Source organism: Peromyscus eremicus, chromosome 2 (assembly GCF_949786415.1).
Source record: "Peromyscus eremicus chromosome 2, PerEre_H2_v1, whole genome shotgun sequence".
Classification (NCBI taxonomy): Eukaryota; Metazoa; Chordata; class Mammalia; order Rodentia; family Cricetidae; genus Peromyscus; species Peromyscus eremicus.
In genome coordinates, this window is record NC_081417.1 from 131,316,784 (window position 1) to 131,342,194 (window position 25,411).

The 25,411-nt window shown below is 47.7% G+C and overlaps 1 protein-coding gene across 1 annotated transcript in view; it reads right to left on the minus strand.

Moving 5' to 3' along the window:
- Cfap57 (cilia and flagella associated protein 57) overlaps positions 1-25,411 on the minus strand; it is a 73,346-nt gene that overhangs the window by 27,817 nt on the left and 20,118 nt on the right. Inside the window, 10 exon segments of the mRNA XM_059254856.1 lie at positions 1,425-1,598; positions 2,274-2,464; positions 3,093-3,186; positions 4,473-4,628; positions 9,649-9,810; positions 13,117-13,290; positions 16,190-16,402; positions 22,897-23,010; positions 23,573-23,738; positions 24,464-24,603. Coding sequence (XP_059110839.1) covers positions 1,425-1,598; positions 2,274-2,464; positions 3,093-3,186; positions 4,473-4,628; positions 9,649-9,810; positions 13,117-13,290; positions 16,190-16,402; positions 22,897-23,010; positions 23,573-23,738; positions 24,464-24,603 — 1,584 coding nt within the window.

The following is a 25,411-nucleotide window of genomic DNA, read 5'->3' on the forward strand; positions in this document are numbered from 1 at the left end:
AATGTACTGTGGTCATATTCACCCTCATCACTCTGTCTTCCTTCCCTCCTAGCTCTGCCACACACTTTCCTTCTCACAACTTCGCATTCAACTTTCCTCTTTTTCTTTCTTTCTTTCTTTCTTTCTTTCTTTCTTTCTTCCTTCCTTCCTTCCTTCCTTCCTTCCTTCCTTCCTTCCTTCCTTCCTTCCTTCCTTTTTTCTTTTTACTGAGACAGGTTTTCTCTGTGTAGCCTTGGCTGTCCTGGTACTCTCTTTGTAGACCAGGCTAGCCTCCAACTCAGAGGTCCACCTGAGTGGACCTCCACCTCCCTAGCTAGTGAGGCATGCACCACCACTGCCTGAGCTGTTTCCCTCTGACTTTAAGGAGACAAGTTCTTTTTATGTAGTCAGACTGGCTGTGAACTCACAGCCCTCCTGCCTTAGCTCCTGAGTACTGGGATTACGGACATGGGCTATTATGCCAGTCTTATTTGTTTGTTTCAGAGAGGGAGTTTTGGGAGAATTTGGGACAGTTCAGTATTTTTCCAGGTCAAATGAATGATGGGAGTATCCAGCATAAGGATGCCTAAGTCTAGTCCCTGCAGGACAGAGCAATCCAAAGCGCTTTAGAAAGAAGCTTTCTAGATGGACTCACATTCTTCCAGACTACACTGACCTTGAGAGTTGGTCAAGGTCACAGAGATGAGCTGCTGTAGCCACGTCCAAGAAGGCAGAACTTGATTATCCCGGGAGTCACTAACATTGCGATTTCTAATGGGAAGCTTTGATTCCCAATGGGCTCGCTCTGAACTTAGCTTCTCTGTGGCTAACCATCTCAGAAGAAATGAAGCAATTCCACAAGGATCTGTGAATCCCATCCTCCCTCTCTGAGCCATCAGAGAACTAAGTAGCTGCCTCACCTTGCCAACAAAGCATCTTACACCCCCCACCCCTACCCCTGCCTTACATCTCCTTATACTCCCCCTTCTAAGGAGGAGTCTGAGCAGGAGCCGCCTGAGCCAAGACGTCTCCAGGCTGAATCGCTGCCTGTCTCATCCTCAGACCTTATTTCCACTTCCAGCAGATCCTACTTGTCCAGAAAGGAAAAGTCAGAGCATCCTGAGCACAGGGAGCCCGTGAAAGGAAAGGAAGGAGTCAGGTACGGTGGTGCATTCCTGAAATCCTAGCACTTGGGAGGAAGAGGCAGGAGGATCGTGTGTTTGAGTTCTGGGTTCGACAGTGAGATCTAAGCCAGTCTGGGATACACAGTAAGATCCTGTCTCCTGCCGATTGCTCCCCTAAGGAGGAGGGAAGCCAGCTGGGGTCCTTTCTGAGGGTGGAGCCCCTTTGTCCTGGAGGTGGGAGCTCTGTCTACCTGCCCCTTGTTCTCAGCCTCCTCGGTGATGCTCCCAGGGCCCACCCGAGTCACCGAAGGGCAGCCCCACCTTCTTCCTCATGATGCCCGTCTCGCCCTTGAGCCGAAGGTTGGATTCCTTCTCGTCCCGAAGCTTTCTCTCGTACTTGGTTTTGATGTCTTGGATCTCTCTGTCTTCATCTTCTTCAATCTGCTTCTTGGTTTCCTCAAACTCCCGAAGCTGCTGTCGAACATCTTCCTGTGCCTGGCTCGGAGGGAGGGAGAGAAAGCGAGTGCTGGGAGAAGGGGCTGGAGGTGCTGGGCTAAGAGGGCCTGGGATGCCAAGAGCACGGGAGTCTTTCTTGTGGAAGGGAAGAGAAATCAAATTACAGAAATGGAAGCCACTTCCTTCCTGTCTTCCTTCTCTCCTGACCAGGCCTTCTCTACCTCTTACCAGTACCCCATATCCTGCATGCCCTGTTGTACCCCTGCTTTTCACACAGCACTCAGGCTTCAGACCACCCCTCCTGCCCCCTTTTTTTCAAGACAGGGTTTCTCTGTGTAGCCTTGGCTATCCTGAAACTCACTCTGTAGACCAGGCTGGCCTCAGACTCAGAGATCTACCTGCCCCTGCCACCTGAGTGCTGGGATTAAAGGCGTGCACCACCACCGCCCGGCCCAGACATTTTTAGAGCTTGGACTACTGAACTGTATTTGTAAATTTGGTTACGCCCCACCCCCCAGATGAGAATGCCTTGAGGGTAGAAACCTTGTCTGCTGTGCCCACACTGGACTCCCAGGGCACAGTGCCTGTGGCACACAGCAGCTGCTGGGCAAATGGTTTAACAAATGAGTGGTTCTAATTACCTCCCCACCCCCAAGCCAATCCATGCTGCCCCTTGTCTCAGAAAGGGAGGCAGAGCTTGGCTCCCCGGATCACCTCTTCTAGAAGGCTAGTTTTCTCCTGGAGTTTGGCCTCGTAGAACTCGGTCAGCTCCTCCAGGGCCTGGCTCTTTGTCTCATCATTGTCTCGGAGCTGTTTTTCGTACTCCTCCTGCATCCTCTGGGACTTGAGCTGCAGCTCCTGATACTTCTCATATTCTAGGAGCAGCTTCTGGTTGTTGCAACACTCTGGAGAGAGACAGGCGGGTCTGCATGCCGTGCGGGCAGGCGGCACCAGCCTTTGGAGCACGTATGACCCCCCTTGGGAGCACATATGACCCCCCCCCCCCCCCCGTGCTTTCCTGCTTCCCCCTTGCCAGCTGGAGCTCACCTCCACCAGATCCAAGGTTCAAGCCTGCCTAACTCCTGTGGCTGCCCTGCTTATATCTTACCAGGTGGCCAAGCTCCCTGCACCCAACTCCAGACAGAAAAATCATTTCTATGAAGGTCCTGGTAGGAGGCATTTGAGGGTTCAGGGTCAGGTAAATGCCCTGGGCATGCAATACAGGTTTTATAATTCCATTTTATAGATGACCAAGCTGAGCCTTGGTAAGGCCAGGTGATACCCCAGAACACACAGCAAGCCGGTGCTGAGACTGGAACTCTGTCAGGCTCCAAACCTGAACTTGCCACTGGCACGTTTGTGTTTTGAGGAATGGGCAAATTCACAGAAGGCAAAACCGTGGTGAGTTTCAATAAAGTAGTGCATTCGTAGACAGAGCCACGTTCCCTGAGCCACGTGTCTGGGGGGCATCTTTCAGATGGTCAGGCCTAAGCTGCCCGTGCCTCAGCCATGTGGCTCCCCCTTGTGGCTCACCCAGGTCTTGCAGCTCCCGGCTCTGTTTGTCCAGGAGCTCTTCTATGTGTTCTCGGTGATGGACGTCCTGTTTTTCTTTCTCTGTTTTTAAAACCTGAAACAAAGAGTCATCTTTTCTCATTTCTACACATTTGTCAAAGGCACCAATAGGACAAGAGCTATTTTTACTAGTAACATCTTCATTCATAAATTTTTCGCAAGCCCTTGCTTTGTACCAGACATTGTTCTGCTGAGCCATGACCACATGGGCTTCTTTTATCCACATCCTATTTGGCTCTGAAACATCTATGCTTTTCTCTTTATGCACACGTGGTAAAATGGATTCGTCAGCAAAGGCTTTTGGTTTGGACACGGATCAAGTAGATTTTTAAGGAGAAAAATCAGGGATTCATTCCAATCATCTACTGCTGATAGCTGGGTGTGGTGGTGCACACCTTTAATCCCAACACTTAGGCAGAAGCAAGCAGATCTCTGTGAATTCGAAGCCAGCCTGGTCTATACAGTTCCAGGCCAGCCAGAGCTACATAGTGAGACCCTGTCTCAAAAAGCAAACCAACCAACCAACCAACCAACCAACCAGAAAGCCCCCAACAACAGCCCCAGTTGTATACTGCTGGCACATTGCTGTCAGTTCAGGATGCCTACATGTAAGTACTGACCTCAGCCAGCCAGCTCCTGGCAGGCTGAGGGTACCATCCTGGGGCCTGGCTTTGTGTTTGGCTTATGAACAGCATGGAACTAACACTTGATGCCTGGCTGAATGAATTATAAATAAATGGGTGAATAAATTGAACAGCCAAGGGCTTTTCAACCAAACAGACCCATGAAGATAGGTTACCAGTACAACTACTCCTTGAGCCAAAAGGTGGGGGTTGTAGATGAGGGGGCCTGGCAGACTTGGCATAGCATAAAGACAGGCTTACAAATTCCAGGGCCAAGCCTGACTACAAACTGTTAAGACAGACTTTATTTTTGACAATCTAGAAATCAACACACCTGCTAGTCCCTCTCTCACACTCTCGTTACTTCATTTTTTAAAAATGAGTTTTCCCTGGTCACAAAAATATCAAATTCTCACCGTAGAGAATCTGGGAATTCCAAAAGTGTATTAGAAACAAAATGTGACTTATCTAGAACATCAGCGTTGTGGGATAATCATACTGCTACCTCTTCTCCAGGCAACTGTTTTACCCGGCAGTACCATTCGCTACAGAAAGCTTCCTATTCTGTCTGTTGACCACGTGTCCCATACATCTCCCGCAGCAGCCGGGGGTTACAGCTGAGCAGTATGGATGCCTTTAGACCATGCAGCTGGCCCCGCGCTCAGCAACATGGGAAGTGCTTGTTGCCGAGGCTGCGGGTTCGGGCTCTCCAGCACACCTGGTTCTTGGTCTTTAAGGACTCCATCTCCTGGATGAACTTGTCTGTCAGCTCCTTGATCTTCTCCGAGTAGTTCATGTCCTTCAGCCGCAGCTGATACTCATTCTCCATTTTCAATTCTTCCACACGTGTCTTCAGCTCCAACATTATCTGGGCCTGTGGGAGGAGGAAGCGAATTAAGAGTTTTGCTCACAGTGGGGGGTGGGGTCAGAATACCTAAACCTGGGACCTTGGCCTGGGACCTGCTACTCTACCTTGCTTCAAATGTAGTCAGGCCCTGTTAGAACTTGTCATCATTTCCCTTACAAGATATACAGATGACGTGAGGACACACACATGAGACTCTTCCTCTATCTTTATAATATGTGCTCAGTGGTCCCACTGTGTGCCAATAGCTCTCATGTGTCTTTCAAATTGGCATAAATGTTACCTGTTTGGTGAGGCCTACTTGGACCTTCTATTTAATCCTGCTACCCTCTGGTCCCCATTTTCAGCACAGAATTATTGACTCCTCCTTTTTTATTTTTTTATTAAGACATTTTTTATTCATTTTACATATCAATCACAGATCTCCATCTTCCCTTCTCCTGCCCCTCCAGCCTTCCCCCCAACCCACCCCCTATTCCCTCCTACAAGAAGGTAAGGCCTCCCATGGGGTTGACTTCCCTTCTTAACCCCATCTTATGCTCTATCTTAAATTATTTCTTCAGATATCAGCATTTGGTAATTATTAAATGATTTGCTCATTATTTTCTTTATTCTGTTGTCTTTTTCTTTCATTAGAAATTTAAGCTCCCCACAGCTGATGCCTTTGTTGGTTTTGTTCTCCAATGTAGCCCAAGAACAGGGCTAAAACATAGTTGGTAATCAAGATACTCTCCTTCTCTGTGTGTGGTACTTCAAGTCAAACCCAGGGCCTCATGTCAAGAGTTCTACATTGGGCTACACCCAAACCCAAAAGATACTTGATGACTGTCCCTGTGAAACCCACAGCCTACTGAAGCAGCCAAATAAACACGTAATTACAAGCTGTGACTGAGTGCCCAATGACGTGGCCACTGTCCCTACTCAGGTCTTTCACACCTCTGCTGGTGTTATCACTATTACTTTAATACAAGTCCCAGCTCTCCTGGGCTCCAAAGCCTAGTCGCTAGTGCTTGTTTTTTTTCCATTACAATGGAAGTTTCCTGAAAGTCCTGAAATATGCAAACTCCTCATTTCCTGAAGAGCCAATGCTGAAGACCGGGAGAGGACACAGATGATTTCTTCTTGCTCACCTTGACTACAGCCCACACACCCCCACCTTGTCTTTGCTGCTCCGTTTCCCTTATTTCCACAACAGCAAGGAACATGTGACATTTGTTTCTGTACTCCTAATTGGCACCTAGTATAGACTTTGCATGTGGGAGGTACAGTGAGGAGGGATGCCCACTCAGGGTCCTCATGTGGTTTGGTACCAATGGGAGGGAGAGGGAGAGGAGTCTGAGCTTAGAGACCATTGGAGTGTTATAGGTCAAGTACAATGAATGGATGTGGCACTAGAGGGCCCCAGAAGAGCATCATCTAACCTCCTTAAGCTGGCTTTGGGGTTATGAGAACTTTTTGATGACGGTGCGCAGCACAGAATACATTAGAGGTGAGGTGACTAGCTGGAATGTGACTGTAGAGTTCCGGTGAGAGGTGGTAAGGCCTTGAGCTGAGGTGGGCGAGGGAAGCATGGAGGAATGGAAAGACTATAGAAAGAGATTCTAGAAAATATGGTGCCTGACTGGCTCTGTGGTGGCAAGAGAGGGTCATGCTGGAAGACCCCCCAGATGACAGGCTGTACCAAAGCGTTGGGTTTGGCCTGTCTGGCTTCATGATCCTCTCTCCAGAGCCTAGCAACAATACTGTCAACACTGGTAAATGTTCAGCAGGTGACTCAGTGGCCCCAAGGCCTGTGTTGAACTAGTGAGACATTGTTGCAAATGGTCCAGTTTTTGATGTGGGATGTTTCAGGTGCTTGTTCACTGGCCTTCCATATTCTGTTCCTACCATGCTGCAGAGTATCTTTCCAGGGTGGGAATCTTGTCATGATACTTCCTGACGTAAGGTCTACCTGTGGTCCTTCCCAGAAGTTTCCAGTCTAAGACGTGCAAAAGGCCTCTGTGGTCTCTCTGATTCTCTCCAGTTTTCTCAGCAACACATGCTACTCACAGCTGTTAGACACATCTTCCCAGAGGGCTACCTCTTTACTCCTCCACACACACTGCCTGCTCCATAGGGAAGGCCTTTTGTTCTGGAAGGTGCTGTACGGGGCTTGCTTCCTCTGACACAACCTGGACTGGGCTGGGGTCCTTCCCCTGCGTTCCCATGGCAGCATTTTTTTCCCTGTTTCCTGTTCCCTGGCTTTCCTCCCAGGCTGCAGGCCGAGGGACCCCTCTGTGTCTTTTATCTCTGTGGTTTCAGCAATGGTTGCCTTTCATGCACACAGCAGTTGCTTCTGTGGCCAGCACATGGATATCCATGTGCATCTAAATGACCGAGTGAGTGAGGAAATCCCTGACTTGGAATGTCACTGAACAGAACGACAGGGAGCTGGAACTGGGGAGAATGTGGAATGTCATTTCAGGGACATAGAGAGACGAGGTAGGAGAGGGCCCGGAAGAGGTTTGCAGAGATTCATCCTGATGGGCGTGAGGGGGGAGGGAGGCTCAGGAAGTGGGACACACACACACACACACACACACACACACACACACACACACATACACGATGTTTCCACTGTGGTCAGGGGCAGGGTCAGAGTCAGCCCAGACACACACACACACACACACACACACACACACACACACACACACACACACACGATGTTTCCACTGTGGTCAGGGGGCAGGGTCAGAGTCAGCCCAGACACTGTCAGACTTGGAGATTGTCCCTGCATCTCCTCTCTGCCTTCTCTGCCCTCTGGGAAGAATGAGAAGAAAAGAAGACAGAGCAGATATGTTTGTCTGCTACAGGGAGGCTAGGCTCTCCCTCCCTCCTTCCTTCTCCTTTGCTTTTCATAGAGAAAGTTCCAGGGTGTTCTGGAAGGGCTGTCCAAGAAACAGCAGGGCCCTCCATCCTGCTGGGCCTCTGCCGCACTGTTCTGGCAGCCTGTTGTCTCTTCTCCCCTGACTGTGAGCCCCCTGGTCACAGCATCCCTGTCTGACTTTTCCAAACACTCATGCTGGGCTGGAGAGATGGCTCAGCCATTAAAGGCTAGGCTCACAACCAAACACTCATGCCCAGAGCCTAGCCAACCACAGGGAGCGCACTCAGCTACTCAGAATTTTTTTTTTTTTTTTTTTGGAGCGGTAATGACTGTGTAGCTCTGGGATTCTCTGAGAGCCAGACATTCAGCTTCATTCATGAGCTGTGCCCAGGGCTATACACTCAGATTTCAGCAAAACATTTACTGTGTTGAACTTACTGTACCAACAGGAGGGAGGTTCCCTTGGTATAGTGACTGAGAGCCATCTTCAGATTCAATCTGGAATCAAATTCTGGTCCTACTATTTACTAGTACAGTGAGTTTGGATCCAGCACTAAACCTCTTTAAACGAGGTTGATCCATAACCCTTGAGTCATGGGGGATAACAGTGTCTTTTTCACAGAGGTATTCAGAGGTTTCTTTCTTTCTTTCTTTTTTTTCCAAGATTTATTTATTTATTATGTATACAGCATGTATGACTGCAGGCCAGAAGAGGGCACCAGATCTCATTACAGATGGTTGTGAGTCACCATGTGGTTGCTGGGAGTTGAACTCAGGACCTCTGGAAGAACAGCCAGTGTTCTTAACCTCTGAGCCATCTTTCCAGCCCTCAGAGGTTTCTATGAGACATATGCCACCAGCATGGTACCTGCTCCATGGCAAATGCTCCTTCCTTCTGTCCATCCTTCCCTCCCTTCCTTCCTTCCTTCCTTCCTTCCTTCCTTCCTTCCTTCCTTCCTTCCTTCCTTCCTTCCTTCCTATGTAGCCCAGGCTGTCCTCAAGCTCATAATCCTCCTGTCTTAGCCACCTTTGTGATTGGATTACAGATGTGAGCTACTGTGCCCATTTGTGTGCATACACTTATGAATGTGGGTGTTCATGCATGCTCACGGTGTGTGTGTGTGTGTGTGTGTGTGTGTGTGTGTGTGTGTGTGTGTGCGTGCGCGCACGCGTGTGTGTAGTCCAGAGGCTGACACTAGGTGTCTTCATCAGTTGCTCTTGAGTTTGTGTTCTGAGACAAAGTCTCTCGTTGGACCTGGGGCTCATCAGTTCAGTCAGGTTGTCTTGCCAATGAGCTTTGAGTCCTCTGGTCTCTTCCACTCCTAGCTCTGGGGTTATATACGCGGGCCTGCCTCTGTGCCCAGCTCTGTGCTGGGGATCCAACCTCAGGTCTTTAGCTTGCCTGACTGAGCCATCTTCTCCCAGGTCACGTGTTTTAAAATGAAGGTTCAATGCACTGGAAATCACTACAGTTCACAGCTACTGTAGCACAGTTTCTAATTGGTCTTAATAATAAAAACTCGGAGTTAGATATCAGGGTGAAAGCTGAAAGATAAGAGAAGCAGAGTAGCCAGCCACTAGAAAGACTTGCCTCTAGGAATCCTCAGACTGAAAAGGCCGAGCTCCTTCCTGTCTCCACCCCACCTTATCACTTCTTCTTTCCACCCAGCCATATCACTTCCTATTCCTCCTCCCAAGTGCTGGGATTAAAGGTGTGTGCCACCACTGCCTGGTCTCTAGTGGCTAGTTCTGCACTCTGATCTTCCAGGCAAGCTTTATTTGTTTGAGCACAAACACAATATCACCACAAGCTCCAACTTGGGCATATGTAGTTTAATCTTATGAATGTGTACTGGTTATCTTTAAAGTCCCTTGCCATGGTTCCCATTCTTACACCTCAGCCGGAAGAAAGCAGGGTCACGGGCCTTGAACACAGTATAAGTCAGGGTGATCACGGCGTAGAAAGACAGGCAGTGGGAGGGCAGTTGCAAGCAGGTTGGCTTGCCAGCATGGATGGAGCTAAGAAGGGAGCTGAGACTGTCTGCACCAGACATGGGTGGAGCCGGTCCTTCAGAGGACATTAGATGCTGGCCTGAGCCCTCTGAATGTAGTCTGCTAAGGAATTCTTTGTCCTCCCCACCCCCAATTAGACCTGGTTCTTACCTTCTCTTCCATGTCTGTTTTAGTCACGAGCACCTCTTCAGCAAAGCCCACCTCCCTCTCTCTTTTGATTCCCCGGCCTTCCTTATCAAAGACCCTCCAGGTGAACAGGCAGCCATCCTCAGCAACAGTCAATAGGAACTGGTCATCAAAGGTGAGCAGCATCTGTGGAGGAAAAGAGCATGGAGAAGTTTTTTGGGGTCGTGGATGCCCGGGATGGAGCTGGTTACTGCACAGGCTTTGGTCCACGCAGCCCTGCCCACTTCCCTGGGCATGCGTGCTCTTTACCAGGAGAATTAGACAGAAGCACCTTGGTGCATGAACAGATTTCTTCGTTGATGAGGGAATATGAAGGAGTCAGTGTCTGGGGAGAGAAAATCCCCAGCTCACTCAAAGGCAAAGAATCAAAATGTGAAGCTCTTATGGCATCTATCATATGTAGTCAGGGATGGTTTCTTGGGGCCACTGTGTGTAGAGGGGAGATTTAGTTGAACCTGTGCTCTTCATCACCGTGCCTCTGGATGTCACACATGTCTCATGATCATTTTCAGTCTCTGCTTCAGTATGGTTCTCACTATGCTAATGGAGCAGAGGTAACCATGGGCAACCATGGATCTATCATTGTGACTATAGGTTGCTTTTGTCTCGTCCCATGTGTAATTTGTCCCTTATCTGAGGTAGTCCCTAATTGAGTTTGGGAACAGAGCAATCGTTCTCCTACCTCAGTGAATTTGATTTTAGTGATCTTATTTTCCTGGGCTTTGGGTTTCTGGTATTGTCGCTGCCTACACGAGTCTTTGAAAGCTGAGCTGGCTTCTTGACTCCCCTGGAGAAGACTGATTTCCTTTTTTTTAACTCCCAATTTTCTGCTGTGTTTGACTGAGGGCTAGCCTCTTTTAGGCACAGCCATAAAGTAAGGAAGGCCAAAGGTCTACAAGAGGGGAGCTATGTCAATGCTCATCTGGACTCTATAAGAGCAACACATGTTCTTTACCACTGAGCCATCTCTCCAGCCTCTAAAGAGCATTGCTTTTGAGGAACATTCAATCATACAGAAAAATTCTTACAATGATGTTAAAGTTTTAAGAGGCAGGTTGTGAAAGAGTGACCATATAGTATGATCTTTATTCCAGACACATGTATAATATACATGAGGGAGATGGTGTCAGAATATGAACGATGATGCTACTATAAAGGCCTGACTTCTAACATAAACATATATTGCTTCTACAGTAAAAATGATTTTACCACAAAATTCAGTAAATCTGAAGGGAAGATGGACTATATCATCACACTTCACTTTGGACACAATACCCAGGCTCAGTACAGACATGTGTCATTTTATAATGAAAAATCCTTCTCTAATGTGTACAGTACCTACAGGTAAGTGTGCTGGATTGAATGAGAAGGGTCCCAGTTGGTGGACCTATTTGGGAAGGATGAGGAGGTGTGATTTTAGTGGAGGAGGTGTGTTACTGGGAACAGGTTTTGAGGTTTCAAAAAGCTCATGCATTTTCCATCACTGTTCTCTGCCTCGCAGTTATGGATCACGGCGTGAGTCTCGGTTGCTCCTTCACGCTGCCATCATGGACTCCAACCCTTTAAAACTGTAAGTCACATTAAATACTTTTGTTTAGAAGTTGCCTTGGTCATGAGATTTTATCACAGCAATAGAAAAGTAAGACACTGAATCAATATCGAATTCAGGACATAATTAAAAATCTTTCATGTCATCCAATTTCAGATAAAGGAGGCATACATTTTCTCAGGACCTGGTTTTCAGGGGCCTGTGTAATCACACCCCCACCCACCCACCCCCGTGAATGACTTTTACTTTTCTATTAGCTCTGATTTATTGGCATCCATTTTTTCATGCCAGAGAACTCTTTTTCATTCACTTTTTGTTATGGCAAAATGTATACACTATAAAATTTAGCACCCTAGCCATTTTTTGGTGTATAGTTTATGATGACACATTCGTGAAGCTGTGGAGTTATCAACACCATCTAACCATAATTTTTTGTTCTTTAAAACTAAAACTATGGTCTGCAGCTGGGCATTGATGGCTCACGCCTTTACTCCCAGCACTTGGGAGGCAGAGGCAGGTGGATCTCTGTGAGTCTGAGGCCAGCCTGGGCTACAGAATGACTTTCAGGACAGCCAGGGCCACACAGAGAAACCCTGTCTCAAAAACAAAATAAAATAAACAAACAAAAACCCAAACAAACCTGAGACTGCACAAATGAAACAGTAATTCCCCTTTTTGCTCCCACCCCAGAGGGGTATAGAAGACGACCATCATTCTACTTTCTATCACTTTTGATATCTTCTCTTTAAAAGTATGAATCAAGGTTTTATCAGTCAGTTTGGGTGAGTCACAGATGGACATTACCCCAATTCACCATTCCACACACTCGAACCCCTTGTCATGAGCAATAGTGCACTGTGGAAAGAACCCAAAGGCCTCAGAACTGACAAACGCTATGGGCAGCAAAACCAATGCCCTAGGACTAAATCCAAAATGGAAAAGTCTTCATGCAGCAGTGGATATCCTGCAGATGCCAGATCACTGTCTTCTCTAGCTCTAGGTTGGGGTCCTACAACCACGTGTCATAAAGACCATAGTCCAGAAAAACTGAAAACACCCTGGAGGGGCCAGAGTCCTGTTCCCACAGGGGGTGGAATGATGCTGTATTGGCCTGTTTGGAACTAGCATGTTTTATGTAGTTCAGTTTTCTTAAAACTCATGCATGTTGTAGCATAGTGACGAGTTCCCTTCCCTTTCAAGACTATTACTCCATTGTATGCGTGGAACACGTTTGCTTAGCCACTCATCTGCCACTGGACACAGGCTGCTTTCTTATTTCAGCACCTTTTTCTTTTCCTCCAATATGATTTGAACCATTTAGCTATTAAACATAGACATTACTTCACAAGAAAAGGGAATAGGACTATTTTAAAGAAAGGGGAATAGGACTGTTTACAAAGCACGCCTATGTTATTGTTCCTAGGGGTAGTCTTCATGTTCTCAGAGTTGGTTCTAATCTCTTGGGGGTTATGACTCCCTTTTGTCTGGGAGCAGTGGGCACCTGAGGGTCATTAGTAGGTAAAACTCACTGCAGCTGGGAAATATGATGGCGACCTACAACACCCATCCAAGGGTCTATTATTGGGTGTAATTTCATGTCAAATGATCTTTAGGTGTGACCCATTACTTCCTAGGATAAATTCCTAGTAGTTTCTACATGGTTATTAATATCCAGCTGACGGGTGCCCAGTGAATGGGTGACAGACGAATAAATAAACACACACACACACACACACACAGAGAGAGAGAGAGAGAGAGAGAGAGAGAGAGAGAGAGAGAGAGAGAGAGAGAGAGGAGAAACAAGCAACACTGAGAAGTTGACAGGGTAGCAAAGTCTATGAGGCAGAGCCTGGGCTGGGACTTGGTGGGGAGGCACCTCTCACCTTGGTGATGGGACCAGCATGAGCCTGATACTCATTGAATTCTTTCTGCAAAGGCAGGGGGTACTTCATGGCACGGATCGTTCCCACTGAAGTGCCCACAAACATCATGCGCCCGGAATGTGAGAGGGTGATGGCCGTATAGATGACGTCAAATGCTGATATCTCTCGAAGGATCTGGAACACAGGCAGGTCTGTTCAGTGGGAGGGGCTGAGCTGTGTCTCCCTGTGTCTCAGTGTCATCTTTGGGGTGGGAATTCTACTAACTTTTTTCCTATTCCTTACAGTATTTGGTATAGTGTTCAGCACATAAAAGGCCCAAACCAACTACTTCTTAGTTCCTCTTCCTCCTGTCCCTTCTCATTGTCACCACTGTGGTGCTGGGATTGAAACCCAGGCCTCACACAGGGGAGGCAGGCTCTCCACCACTGAGCTACCTCCCCAGTTCAGAGTTCCTAATTTTTATTATTCTTTTATTTTTTTGAGACAGGATCTCACTGTGTAGCCTTAGGTAGCCTGAAACTTCTTAGGTAGACCAGGCTGGCCTCACAGAGACCCATCCGCTTCTGCCTCCCAAGTGCTAGGATTAAAGGCGTGCGCAACCGTGCCCACTTGGAGTTCCCAAGTCTTATGTGGTATGTGTGTGTGTGTGTGTGTGTGTGTGTGTGTGTGTGTGTGTGTGTGTGTGTGTTCACACTAGTGTGAGTACCTGGAGGCCAACATGACATCAGGATCCTGTTCTATCACTCTCTGTTGTATATTCCTTTGAGACAGGGTCTCTTCACTGACCCTGGAGCTGGACAGATGCCAGCAAGCCCCGATGACCCTTTTCTCTCTGTCTTGCCCCCCTGCCCAGTCCTGGGGGTACGGGTACACATAGCCCCACCTGGGTGCTGGGACCCCAACTCAAGTCTTCACGCTTGTACAAAAGGTGCTCTTACCCACGGAGCTGTCTCTGTAGCTTTGGTTTCTTGACTAATAACCAGATGTGGGTGTTAGAAACAATTCAAATGGAACGGCCAGAAATCTTCCCATGGCGCCATATACAAACACTGTCTTATACCCTTTCTCTGCTGTAACTCATCTGGTCTCCCCAAACCCCTGAGGACGTTACCCTTACATTGAAGTCAATAAAAAATGAGTCACGGAGGCTGGAAGTAACTTGCCTCAACTCCTAAGTGTGGTCAGTGGCAGCCTGACTCCACTTTTAGCTCTTGACTGCAATGTTGTCCACACACCTCAGAGTGTGAATATGATGGCAATCATACATTTATCCAGGGGGCATTTATTAATGTCCAAACTATGCTCTCAGGGAACTCATTTATTCCTCCACTCACGGCTGCTTATTCACCCACCTGCTCACCTATCCACATATTTTTAATGATTATGTGTGTGTGTGTGTGTGTGTGTGTGTGTGTGTGTGTGTGTGGGTGTGTGTGGGGTGTGTGTGTGGGGTGTGTGTGTGGGGGGGCAGGGTCAGGCAGTACACCAGCTACTAGGGATATGAAGGGGAGAGGCCATAGCCTTGCCCTGGGGAAACATTATTCTGGTCCAGCTTTGTACAAGCTGCTTAAATACTAGGATCAGGTCCCTGGCAGTACAAAGGAGAGTCACTCTGTGTTAACTAAGCCATGTTCCAAACCTGTCCCAGATTCATTTGCTGCTGTGGTAGCCATGAGCCTCTTCCCACACCCAAGGTGCCAGCCCATGAAAGAAGGTGCAGAAAACCTAAGAAGCCAGAGATCAGCTGTCACTGGGCCAGAGAAGGACACAAGCCACATCTGTAAAGGGTCCACATTGAGCTCTTCTTTCCGCCCATATGTCCAGGAGCCAAAAGTGGTAATATAAAAACATGCAGGTTATGCCGGGTGGTGGTGGCGCTCGCCTTTAATCCCAGTACTCGGGAGGCAGAGCCAGGCGGATCTCTGTGAATTCGAGGCCAGCCTGGGCTACCAAGTGAGTTCCAGGAGAGGCGCAAAGCTACACAGAGAAACCCTGTCTCGAAAAACAAAACAAAACAAAAAACAACAACAACAACAACAAAACCATGCAGGTTAGAGATTTTGAAAGAGCACAGGGACAAGCCTGAGTGATGGCAGCTAACCACAGCAGTGACTTAGTTAAGTGCAGAACAAGGGCAAGAGCTCAAGGGTGGTGGTGCATGTGTGGTGGTGTGTGGTGGTGGTATGTGTAATGGTGGTGGTGTATGTGGTGGTGGTGGTGGTGTGTGTGTGTGTGTGGTGGTCATGGTATGTGTGTGTGTGTGTGTGTGTGTGTCTGCGTGTGTGGTGGTGGTGGTCATGGTATGTGTGGTGGTGTGTGTGGTGGTGGTGGTCTGTGTAGTGGTGTGGTGTGCATGGTGATAGTAGTGGTGTGTGGTGGTGTGTGTGGTGGTGGTGGTGGTCTGTGTAGTGGTGTGTGTGTGTGGTGGTGGTGGTCTGTGTAGTGGTGTGTGTGTGTGGTGGTGGTGGTGGTGTGTGTGGTGGTGGTGTTGGTCTGTGTAGTGGTGTATATGTGGTGGTGGTGGTATGTGTAATGGTGGTGGTCATGGTGTGTGTAATGGTAGTGGTCATGGTGTGTGTAATGGTGGTGGTCATGGTGTGTGTGGTGGTGGTGGTCATGGTGTATGTGGTGGCAATGGTAGTGGTGTGTGTGTGGTGATGGTGGTGTATGTAATGGTGGTGGTCTGTGTAGACCAGAGGACAACCTGTGGGAATCGGCTCTCCCTTTCCACCATGGGGATCCCAGGGGTCCCTTCAGGTTGTCAGGCTTGGTGGCACACGTGGCATGTGCCTTTACCAGGTGAGCCATCTTGGTGACCTCAGCGTGTTTTAGAGATGCTGTTGAGTTCCGTGGTGTGGGTAAATGGGAAGTTACAGGAGCAAGCAAAACAGAAAGGGCAAGGGGACCCACAGCTGAGCCATTCAGGAGGATCAAGGGGTGACGAACTGAGCTGACCCTACAGAGGGCACTGCTCCATGCAGGAGGGTCCTCTCTCAACTCCTTCTACCAGAAGCCATGGAGCCTGTCTTCGGCAACACTATGGAGCAGCCAGAGATGGGGAGGGTGGACTCACCAAAGAATCCGAGATCTCCTTGAGAGTCTGGTCTGATCCAACAGCGAAGATAACTTTGCCGTCAGGGGAGACAGTGATGGAGTTGTAGCTACAGGACTTGAGCACACATTCCGTCTCTCTCTTCCCTGTGGACAGGTTCCATTCATACACAGCGCCGTCTGTCCCAGCAGAAATCAGTTTGCTGTCGTCTAGGTTCCACACAAGTGAACGAATCTGCAAGGGATACAGACACAACTGGGTGAGAAGAGTGTACACACACGCGTGCACACACACATGCACACGCACACTCGGAGGAGACAAACCTGGGGGCTCCACTACACTAAGGCAGAATGTCTGTGCCTGGTAGAGGTCTGTCTGTAAGCACAAAAATGGCTTCTTGGCCACATTAACATTCTGTTTTCTAAGATGTCAATGTTGTAAAATGCTGAAACAATATACTCTCACTCCCTTTTCACTTTATGAATGCAGACTGACTTGTATTAGTTTCCTAATGTAACTTTATCTTTTGTGAATGCATGGTTTGGCTGTGGTTACAAGTATCTGCAGAGGTCAGAAGAGGATGTCAGATCCCCTGGAACTAGCTGGAGTTATGGATGGTTGGGAGCCACCACATGGGTGCTGGGAAATGAACCTGGGTCTTCTGTAAGAGCAACAAGTGCTGATTAACTGCTAAGTTATCTCTCCGGCCCCCTTTGAGAACCCGTTTAGTTTTGAAATATTCACAGGAAACTGCAAACAATAGCCCCGAGACTTCTAGGAGAGACTTCTAGAAGGGTATCAGCCAGTTTCCCCAGTGACCTAAGTTAACTGGTAAAAATAATCAGAACCACCACTTAGGGCTGGAGGCACAAGTCAGTTGGTGAAGGGCTCACCTGGCAAGCATGAGCACCTGAGTCTGACTCCCAGGACCTACATTGGAAAAAAAAAAAGCCAGGCATAATGGTCCACTCTTTGACCTCAGCGACCAGGAGACAGAGACAGATGGAGCCTTGGTGCTTGCCGGCTAGCCTAATCTACTAAGTGAGTTGCAGGCTCGTCAGAGAGCCCACTTCAAAACCAACCAACCAACCATACATGCACATGAGCATCAGAGTCCCCGGAAACTTGTTTGAAGGGCATGGGACAATGGGGAAACATTCATCCAAGAACATCTTCCCAGTCTCTGTAAGAGGAGCCTGTGACGTCTGTACCACCTGAAAAGCCACTGCTGTGGACTCCTCCGGGCAGCAGCTGCCGAGGTGACGTGCCACCTCTGCTCTTCAGTACGGTTTCACTCTGGGAAGGAAAGATGGCTGACATTTGTTAGCCCCAGGATGCAGAGGCTTGAGACAGGCATGGCCATGATAGCTGGTTCCCTTCCCTCAGCCTGTCTCACAGGAAGCAGCTCCACTCCACGTGCGGACAGGCCAAGAGTAACGGTACCTGACTGCTGATGCCCCAATGCACTTATTGGTGGAGATTCCTCACTATGAGGGCCAGGTGAAGATCAGGGGTTCCTGTCACCCTACCCCTACCCTGCAGCTTCCACTCAAAGTAGGGGTGCCATTGCTGGGAAAGCAGGTTCAGCGTGTGGTGGTGTAAGGGCTTTGCATCAGGGAAATGCAGTCACTAAGATAGAGGACTCTGTGGCAGCCAGGGACTGACTGACTTTATAACAGCATCTGGAGACCTCTGTGCTTATGGGCGCATCTGAAACAGTGGAGATCTTGGTGAGAGATCAAAGAGGAGGCTGGTAACTATGACATAAGAAAAAACCAGCAGAGCAGCTGAATTTCAGTAGAGAGATCGTGGGAAAGCGATGGTCACCAGGGGCTACAAGGCTGTGTGCCTGTGGCAGGGTGCATCCATTGGGCAGCGATGGGAGCAGGATGTGGGAAACACAAAAACATTTCTTCTTTTTTTTTTTTTTGATTTTTCAAGACAGGGTTTCCCTGTGTAGCTTTGTGCCTTTCCTGGAACTCACTTGGTAGCCCAGGCTGGCCTTGAACTCACGGAGATCGGCCTGGCTCTGCCTCCCGAGTGCTGGGATTAAAGGCATGTGCCACCATGGCCTGGCAGGAAAGCATTTTCTAAGCTACCTGAAGACCCATTGACTCAGGTAGAAGTCTCTCTGGTACAACAGACTTCCATACAACATCTGACCACACACTGAATAGTGAGTACCTTTGACTCAAGGGCGCCTTCCAAGAACCCAGGCTTAACATGTAAAGTGGCACTCACTCTTGGGCAGCATGGAAGACTATGTTCCTGACTAAGGCTGTGCCTTGTCAGGCAAAACCAGAGAGGGCACATCCAAACTGCCCATCTCTGCAGACCATGGAGCAAAAAAACCCAATGGCCTAAAGCAGCTTCCAAGCCCCACACAAACCTAGGAGTAAAGGCTAAAAATCCAATCAGCTAAGTGGGTTTATGGGAAATCTACATGGGCTTATGGAGAATCTAAGTGGACTTATGGGAAATCTATAATTAGTAAGTACCTTACGCCATCCACTGGCAAACCGAAGGCTAAAAAAGCAGAAAAAAATCTAAGAAAAAAAAATCTAAGTATGGACATTAAAGGCTGCCCACTGCATAGGAAAAAGGCTTTACAAAATTAGTTCCTCCACTGAGCAAATAAGCAGTCAGTTATCCTACCAACTTACCCGCCTACCACCAGCTCTCGGGAATATATATCCAGAATTGCTGCAGTACAGTGCCTAAAATAGCCAGCCAATAAGAAGCTAGGAAACACACAAGAAGCAAACCAACAAAGCCCTCAAAAATACTGTGCCCCAAAAAGAAGATGACAGGAGTGAGCACGGAGGCAAAGGAAGTGTCCTGGAAGGTGCCCGGACCAGCAGACAAAGACTCAGCTGATGTAAACACATCCACAGGAGTACAGAAGCCATGCTTGAGGAATTAAAAGAAGCGATGATGCGTCTCATCAAGTTGGCAATACAAAAGGGAGAGAGAGCATTTTTAGAAACTCTAATGGATACCCCAGGGTTGAAAAGTGTAATTGCCAAAGTGAAAATGTCACTAGAGGGGCTCCACGAAAGATCTGAGCAGGGGACCGTGAAGGCAGATCAAAAGCCATCACGCAATCTGAAAAAACAGAGATGTTTAGGAAAATCTAACAGAGACCAAGAGAGCCATGGACAACCATCACGTACACCAGCAAATGTGGGTCGAGAGTACCAGGAGGAGAGAAAAGAGCATCAGGAAAAAGTTACAAATAAGTATGTAATTCTGAAAGCAGTCAAAACTTGCTGAAAAACATGAATGCACGCATCCAAGGACTATAATACATTTCAAGTAGGAGAAGCACAAAGAGATTGACATCCAGACACACCACAGTCAAAACCCTGCAAGCCAATGACATGAAAACCTGAGAGAAAGCCAACTGGTCTACGCTAGCGACAGCCCAAGATTACCATTTGGCTTCCGTCAGAAAATCCGGAGGGAGACCCAGAGGCAGTGGGAGGCTGTTTAAAGCACTGATAGTAACAACAAGTACCATCGCTTTATGTCTAGCAAAACTAAATGTCTATTTTAATTACGAAGGACACATTAACGAATCCCCAGATAAACACAAACTGGAGAACCGATTGCCTGAAGACCTGCCTTTCAAGAAATGCCAAAGGAAGTTCTTTAGATCAGAGATAGTTGATCTATGACGACAACATGACATCACACCAAAGAAAACACAGTGATAATTTCATAAGCCACCGAGAGACAGCATGATTGCAGAGTACATTTTCTTTACTCTCTAACATATGGAAAGTTCATATTAAAATTTTTACAAATTTTACAAAAATTTACACAATTTTTACAAACTCATCTGTTTCTTTCAGCTATTTGAAAAGACACAATAAAGTCACATAGAGTAGCGATCCAAACAGTGTATTATAAGCCAGGTGTGGCAGCACACACCTTTAATCCTAGCACTCCAGAGACAGAGGGAGGTGAATCTCTGTGAGTCTGGGGCCAGCCTGGTCTACAAGTTCCAGGCTAGCCAGGGCTACATGGTGAGACCCTGTCTCAAAACCACACAACCACCCAACCACCACAATGTATTATAGGATGTGTAACAAAATAAAATACAGGCCAGTGAGATTGACCTTTAAAAATAAAATACAGGGCCAGTAGATGGCTTAGGGGGTAAACGTGCTGTCAGTCAACTCTGACAACCTGAATTTGATCCCAGGGACTCACATGATAGAAGGAGAGAATTGACCCTCTTCAGATTTCCACACTCATGCCACACCCACATCCACACACCCAATAAAAAGTTAAACAAAAATAAATAAAATACATACACTACAATAAAGGGTAGAACTGAATGGACCTAGGTGTAACATTTCACTGGAGCTAACTAAGCCTAACAACATTTAAGGTTAAAGCTTTTGTTTTTAAGCTGTTTTCCTGTTAGCCTGTTAATGCAGTGGGTCACACTGGTTGGTTTTCCATGTCAAACCAGCCTTGCATTCCCAGGAAAAAGCCTGTGGGTCACAATCTGTAACAACTGCATGCTGGTAGGTTTCGGTATTCTGCCATCTTGAGATTTCTCAGTCTGTGTTCACCAAGGGTATAGATCTGCAGTGTCCTTTCTTCTTTCCAACTGTCTGCTCTTTGGTAAGGGTAAGACTGGCCTTGAAAATGATTTAATGTGTTGTGGGGAAGAAACTGTATAGAATTGGCCTTAAGTTCCCTTTCAATGCATAGAACACCTGCTCGCACTTCTCCTTCTGGATCTGCCTACCTCTTCCTGCATCAAAAGCCGTAAACTCACAGCATTACCTCTAACTTCGGTTGAACACAGACTCATCCCTGGCTTCCCCTCTCTCCACATTTGTAGACTGGCTGCTACTGTCTTTAACGTGCTTTTCCTGTAAGTAGCCAGTCTCCTGACCCAATGGCTCCTGTTGGTGAAAATGGCTAGTCCCATTTAAGTCTTCTAGCATCTTTTTTTTTTTTTTTTTTCCCTTCGAGACAGGGTTTCACTGTGTAGTTTTGGTGCCTGTCCTGGATCTCACTCTGTAGACCAGAACTCACAGAGATCTGCCTGGCTCTGCCTCCCAAGTGCTGGGATTAAAGGCATGCACCACCACTGCCCGGCTGTCTTTTGGCATCTTAATCCTGTCTTCATCTCTAAAAGATAAATGTTAGAAGATCTAAAGGTTCTATGCATCAGGGGCGCTGTAAACCTCTCCAATTTCAGTTCACCTGTGTGTCATGACACCTGATACCCATGTTCCATCCCTACAAACTCTTTTTTTTTCTTTTTTCTTTTTCAAGACAGGGTTTCTCTGTGTAGTTTTGGTGCCTGTCTTGGATCTCACTCTGTAGCCCAGGCTGGCCTTGTACTCACAGAGATCTGCTTGGCTCTGCCTCCTGAGTGCTAGGATTAAAGGCGTGTGCCACCACCGCCCGGCCCCACAAACTCTTCAATGCCTCTGATACTCCATCTGTCTGTGGGGTTTATATTCTCTTATTTTGTTTTGTTTTTTTGAGACAGGGTTTCTCTGTGTAGCTTTGGAGCCTATCCTGGAACTCTCTCTGTAGCTCAGGCTGGTCTTGAACTCACAGAGATCCAGCTGCCCCTGCCTCCCGAGTGCTGGGATTAAAAGCATGAACTACCACTGTCCAGCTGCAATTGTATTCTCATATGCAATGGCTATCACCACCAGCCCTGTCTGGGTAACCCCTACTCACTGTCCCCAGGACCAAGCCTTTGCAAACATCACAGCCTATATTGAGCCCACTTCTTCAGCACCCACATACTTTTCTTTCATCGAACCAGTTGCAATTTGTCTTTTTTAAAATTTTTTATATAATGCTGAATGCTGTTTATTGAAGGAGGGAGGAGGTCTTAAATACAGGCTTACAGCACAATGGGAGAACCCCGGAGGGCAGAAATTCGCTACCAATGTTTTACAATCTTGCATCTAAGCTGTTAATGCCCAATATGCAGGATACACAGACAAGGACTTCCCTTAAGCATTCAGGAGGGTGGAACCTGGCAGGGAATTAGCATAGTGAGGATATCAAGGTCAAGGTCAGCAAGCAAGGCAACAGTTACCCAAAACGAGGGCCAGGGCCCTACAGGTCCCCCCTTTTACTAAAAAATGAGCTTCTGACTTAGGTTACGTGGGACGTCAGCAGGTCACCTTACCCATCATGGAGACACCTGCCCAGGCCACACAGGCGCTCTGTCTTAGGTTGGTGAGTGCCCCCCAGGCATTACCCGTCTCTGAATACTCATTATCATACAGGCTCAATCATGTGTGAGCTGTAGAGTTAACTGCTGCCAAAGATCTCAAAGTGGCACTGGGCTTGCAATATGTGTGTTCGACACAGAAAAGACCAACAGAGGTCCTATCCCACCCATAGCCAGTAGGCTAGAGGCAACTGAGCCATTCCCTTCCTTAACCAGCCTTACTGCAAGTTGGAGTCCTTGTAAGATGGTATCCCAAAAGCAAATGGAACTTGAGTTTATAAATTTATAACTTTCAAAGCCAATCGAAATGTATATAACTATTGAATTAAATTTATCATGCCCAATAGAATGAAAGATTAACTAACTGGTAGCTACTTTTGCTGCCAGGGTCTCCACTGTGCTAGCTTGCAGGTATTTTGTGAGCCCTGTCAGGAAAGGAGACCCCTTTGGCTAGCACAGTACATGTCTCAGTGGCCCTTGTCACCCTGGCCACTGGCCACTGACTTACCTTCCCGGTGTGGCCTTTCAGGTTGATGATGTTCTCCAGGCTCGTGGTGGTGAAAATGTGAATCACATTCCCGTTGACCGAAGCAAAGAGGTGACCTCCATTGCTAAAGGCACACTACAGGGAGGGAGGGAGGGAGCAAGAAAGAGGGGGGCATCTGAGTGGAGCCTGGGACTCTGGGTGGGGTGGGGGTGGGGAAGTGCTGCTTCCAGACACCATCAACACTCCTGTAGCTCATGGTGCCAATACCCTGATGCTGCCTCGTCTGCTGGTCATTACACTGCTCTGTCCCAGAACCGGCCCCACGGCACCGTTTCGGGCTGGGGGACGGGACGCTCTACCATCACTGTCTCGCTTCTTCGAGCCACCTGAGGGAAAGCTGACAGTCTGTAACTGTATCTCACTGTTGACACTGCTTCCCTGGCTCCCTCACATCTCCACTTTTACCCTCCCAGCTGGGATGCTCATCTTGGGATTGCTTTTCTTCTCTAATCTTAACCAAGATGCCCAGCCCTATCACAGATGGAACCCCACAAGGCTTTAGGTCCAGCATATTGTTTGGGTGGGTGTAGAAAAGCATGGACAGAATTGCGCACCTCACGAGTGTGTTGAGAGAGCACTGGCTACTGTTTTATGTCTCCAAAGCTCCTAAGACAGACTTTGGTACCACGGTCTTTACCTCCCTGCATCCTCTGACAGAATACTCTTTGAAAGGACGGATGTCATCAATGAGCAGATTCATAAGACGGAGTTTGTCAGCAAACCCCACCACGATGAAGTGTCCAGAGGGGTGAAGGCTGATGGTGTAGGCCTCTTCTTGGTATTCCTTAAACAGCTCCAGCGTGCTGTGAGAAAGGCCATTACTGAGTTATGAGCTGAATCTCTAACCCTCTCAAGCCCCCCCCCCCATTTTATTTGTTTTTGTGTATCTGAGTTATTTTATTGCTTGCAATGACTGTTTTCGGGATTCTGGTTGCTTGAAGATAATGCTGGGCACCGAGTACAGGAAAACTGGCCAAATTACCATCTAGTACTGAACACACAAGTCCAGTGGCAAGTCCAAGAATTACAAAGAGTATTAAGTAATTTCTCCCAGCGGTCCCTTGTACACAAGAGTAAAGAAGAATTTTGGGTGCAGTCTAGGTTTGGAGATCCTATCATTGTAGGGTGCTGGAGGTGGTTGGGACCGTGAAGAGGAAAAAGAGGAGGAGCCAAAGGTCTGGAGAGATCACTGCAGCAAGAGGAACTGAGAAAGGGATGGGATGGGAGAGCGGGAAGGACAGAGGCTTTAATGGATGAGGATGAGCTAGTGTGGAGTGCTTACCTCTGTGTTCCTAGGGTCTAGTAGAGTGTCTGGTGTATAGCAAACATTTAATAAACGAGAAAGTAATTTTCTAGCCCATGTGGGATTGGGAGACAGCTGACTAATTTGGTTTTTAGAACAAGGCTTTTCCAGCTGGAAGCTCCTAGGTCATTGGATTGGAAACCTCTCTAATGAAAACACTGCATAAACAGGATTAATGACTGGCATTCTATACACACGGTAGTAGCAGAGCCTGGCCCTCCTTACTTTGACTCGTAATTCCAGACGCGGATGGAGCGATCCAGGGAACAGGTGGCAATGAGGGGTTTGCGGATGCAGGTAGCTAGGCCAGTGATGGACGCGGAGTGCAGTGGGTACAGCAGGTACTCGAAGTGGGCAGGCTCTCCCTGGAGAAACCACACAAAATGAGATCCAGCAGGGTGAGCCGAAGGCTGCCTGTGTCCTTCAGCGTGAGTTAGTATCCGGCCTGTGCACACAGAAATCATGCTAAGGCAAATTGTTTCGATGTTCCATGAGGTTTTCCTAAGATACTGTTATTTTAAAATATTGGCGAGGCCATGGAATCTAGAGGAGAGCCTATTACTGCCCCCCCTTTTCTTCTGAATCAGTATAATCTCTAACTGTATTCTAAATACTGACCCTTAAACCCACAGGTAAGTGTGGCTCTCACCTGCCATCAAAGAACCTTCTTTTTACAGACAATGGAGAACATTACAGAAACCCACAATGGTCAAAATGCAGAGAACAAACGACCATGGTGTGCCCACCTCCAACTATACATCTACAACACAACCTCCACATCTAAGGCCCAGGGAATAGGACAGAAAAGGAGGCGAAAAGACTATAAGAGCTGGAGGACCATGATGTGTGCTTCGAGACAGTCTCTTCTTAAAAAAAAAGAGGGACAGTCTGGGTGTGGTGGCTCACGCCTTTAATCCTAGGCAGAGGCAGGCAGATCTCTGTGAGTTAGAGGCCAGCCTGGTCTACAGAGTGAGTTCCAGGGCATCTAGGGCTACACAGAGAAACCCCGTCTTGAAAAACAAAACAAAATAGACAGACAAACAAAAACTGACAGGAAGGGGGATGTAAAGGGGGATGTAGGGGAGGGATCTGGGAGGAGCTGGGGGGAGAAATGGGGTGTGAATATGATCAAGATTTGTTGAAATTTTTCTGAAATCTTCGAATAGTTACTAA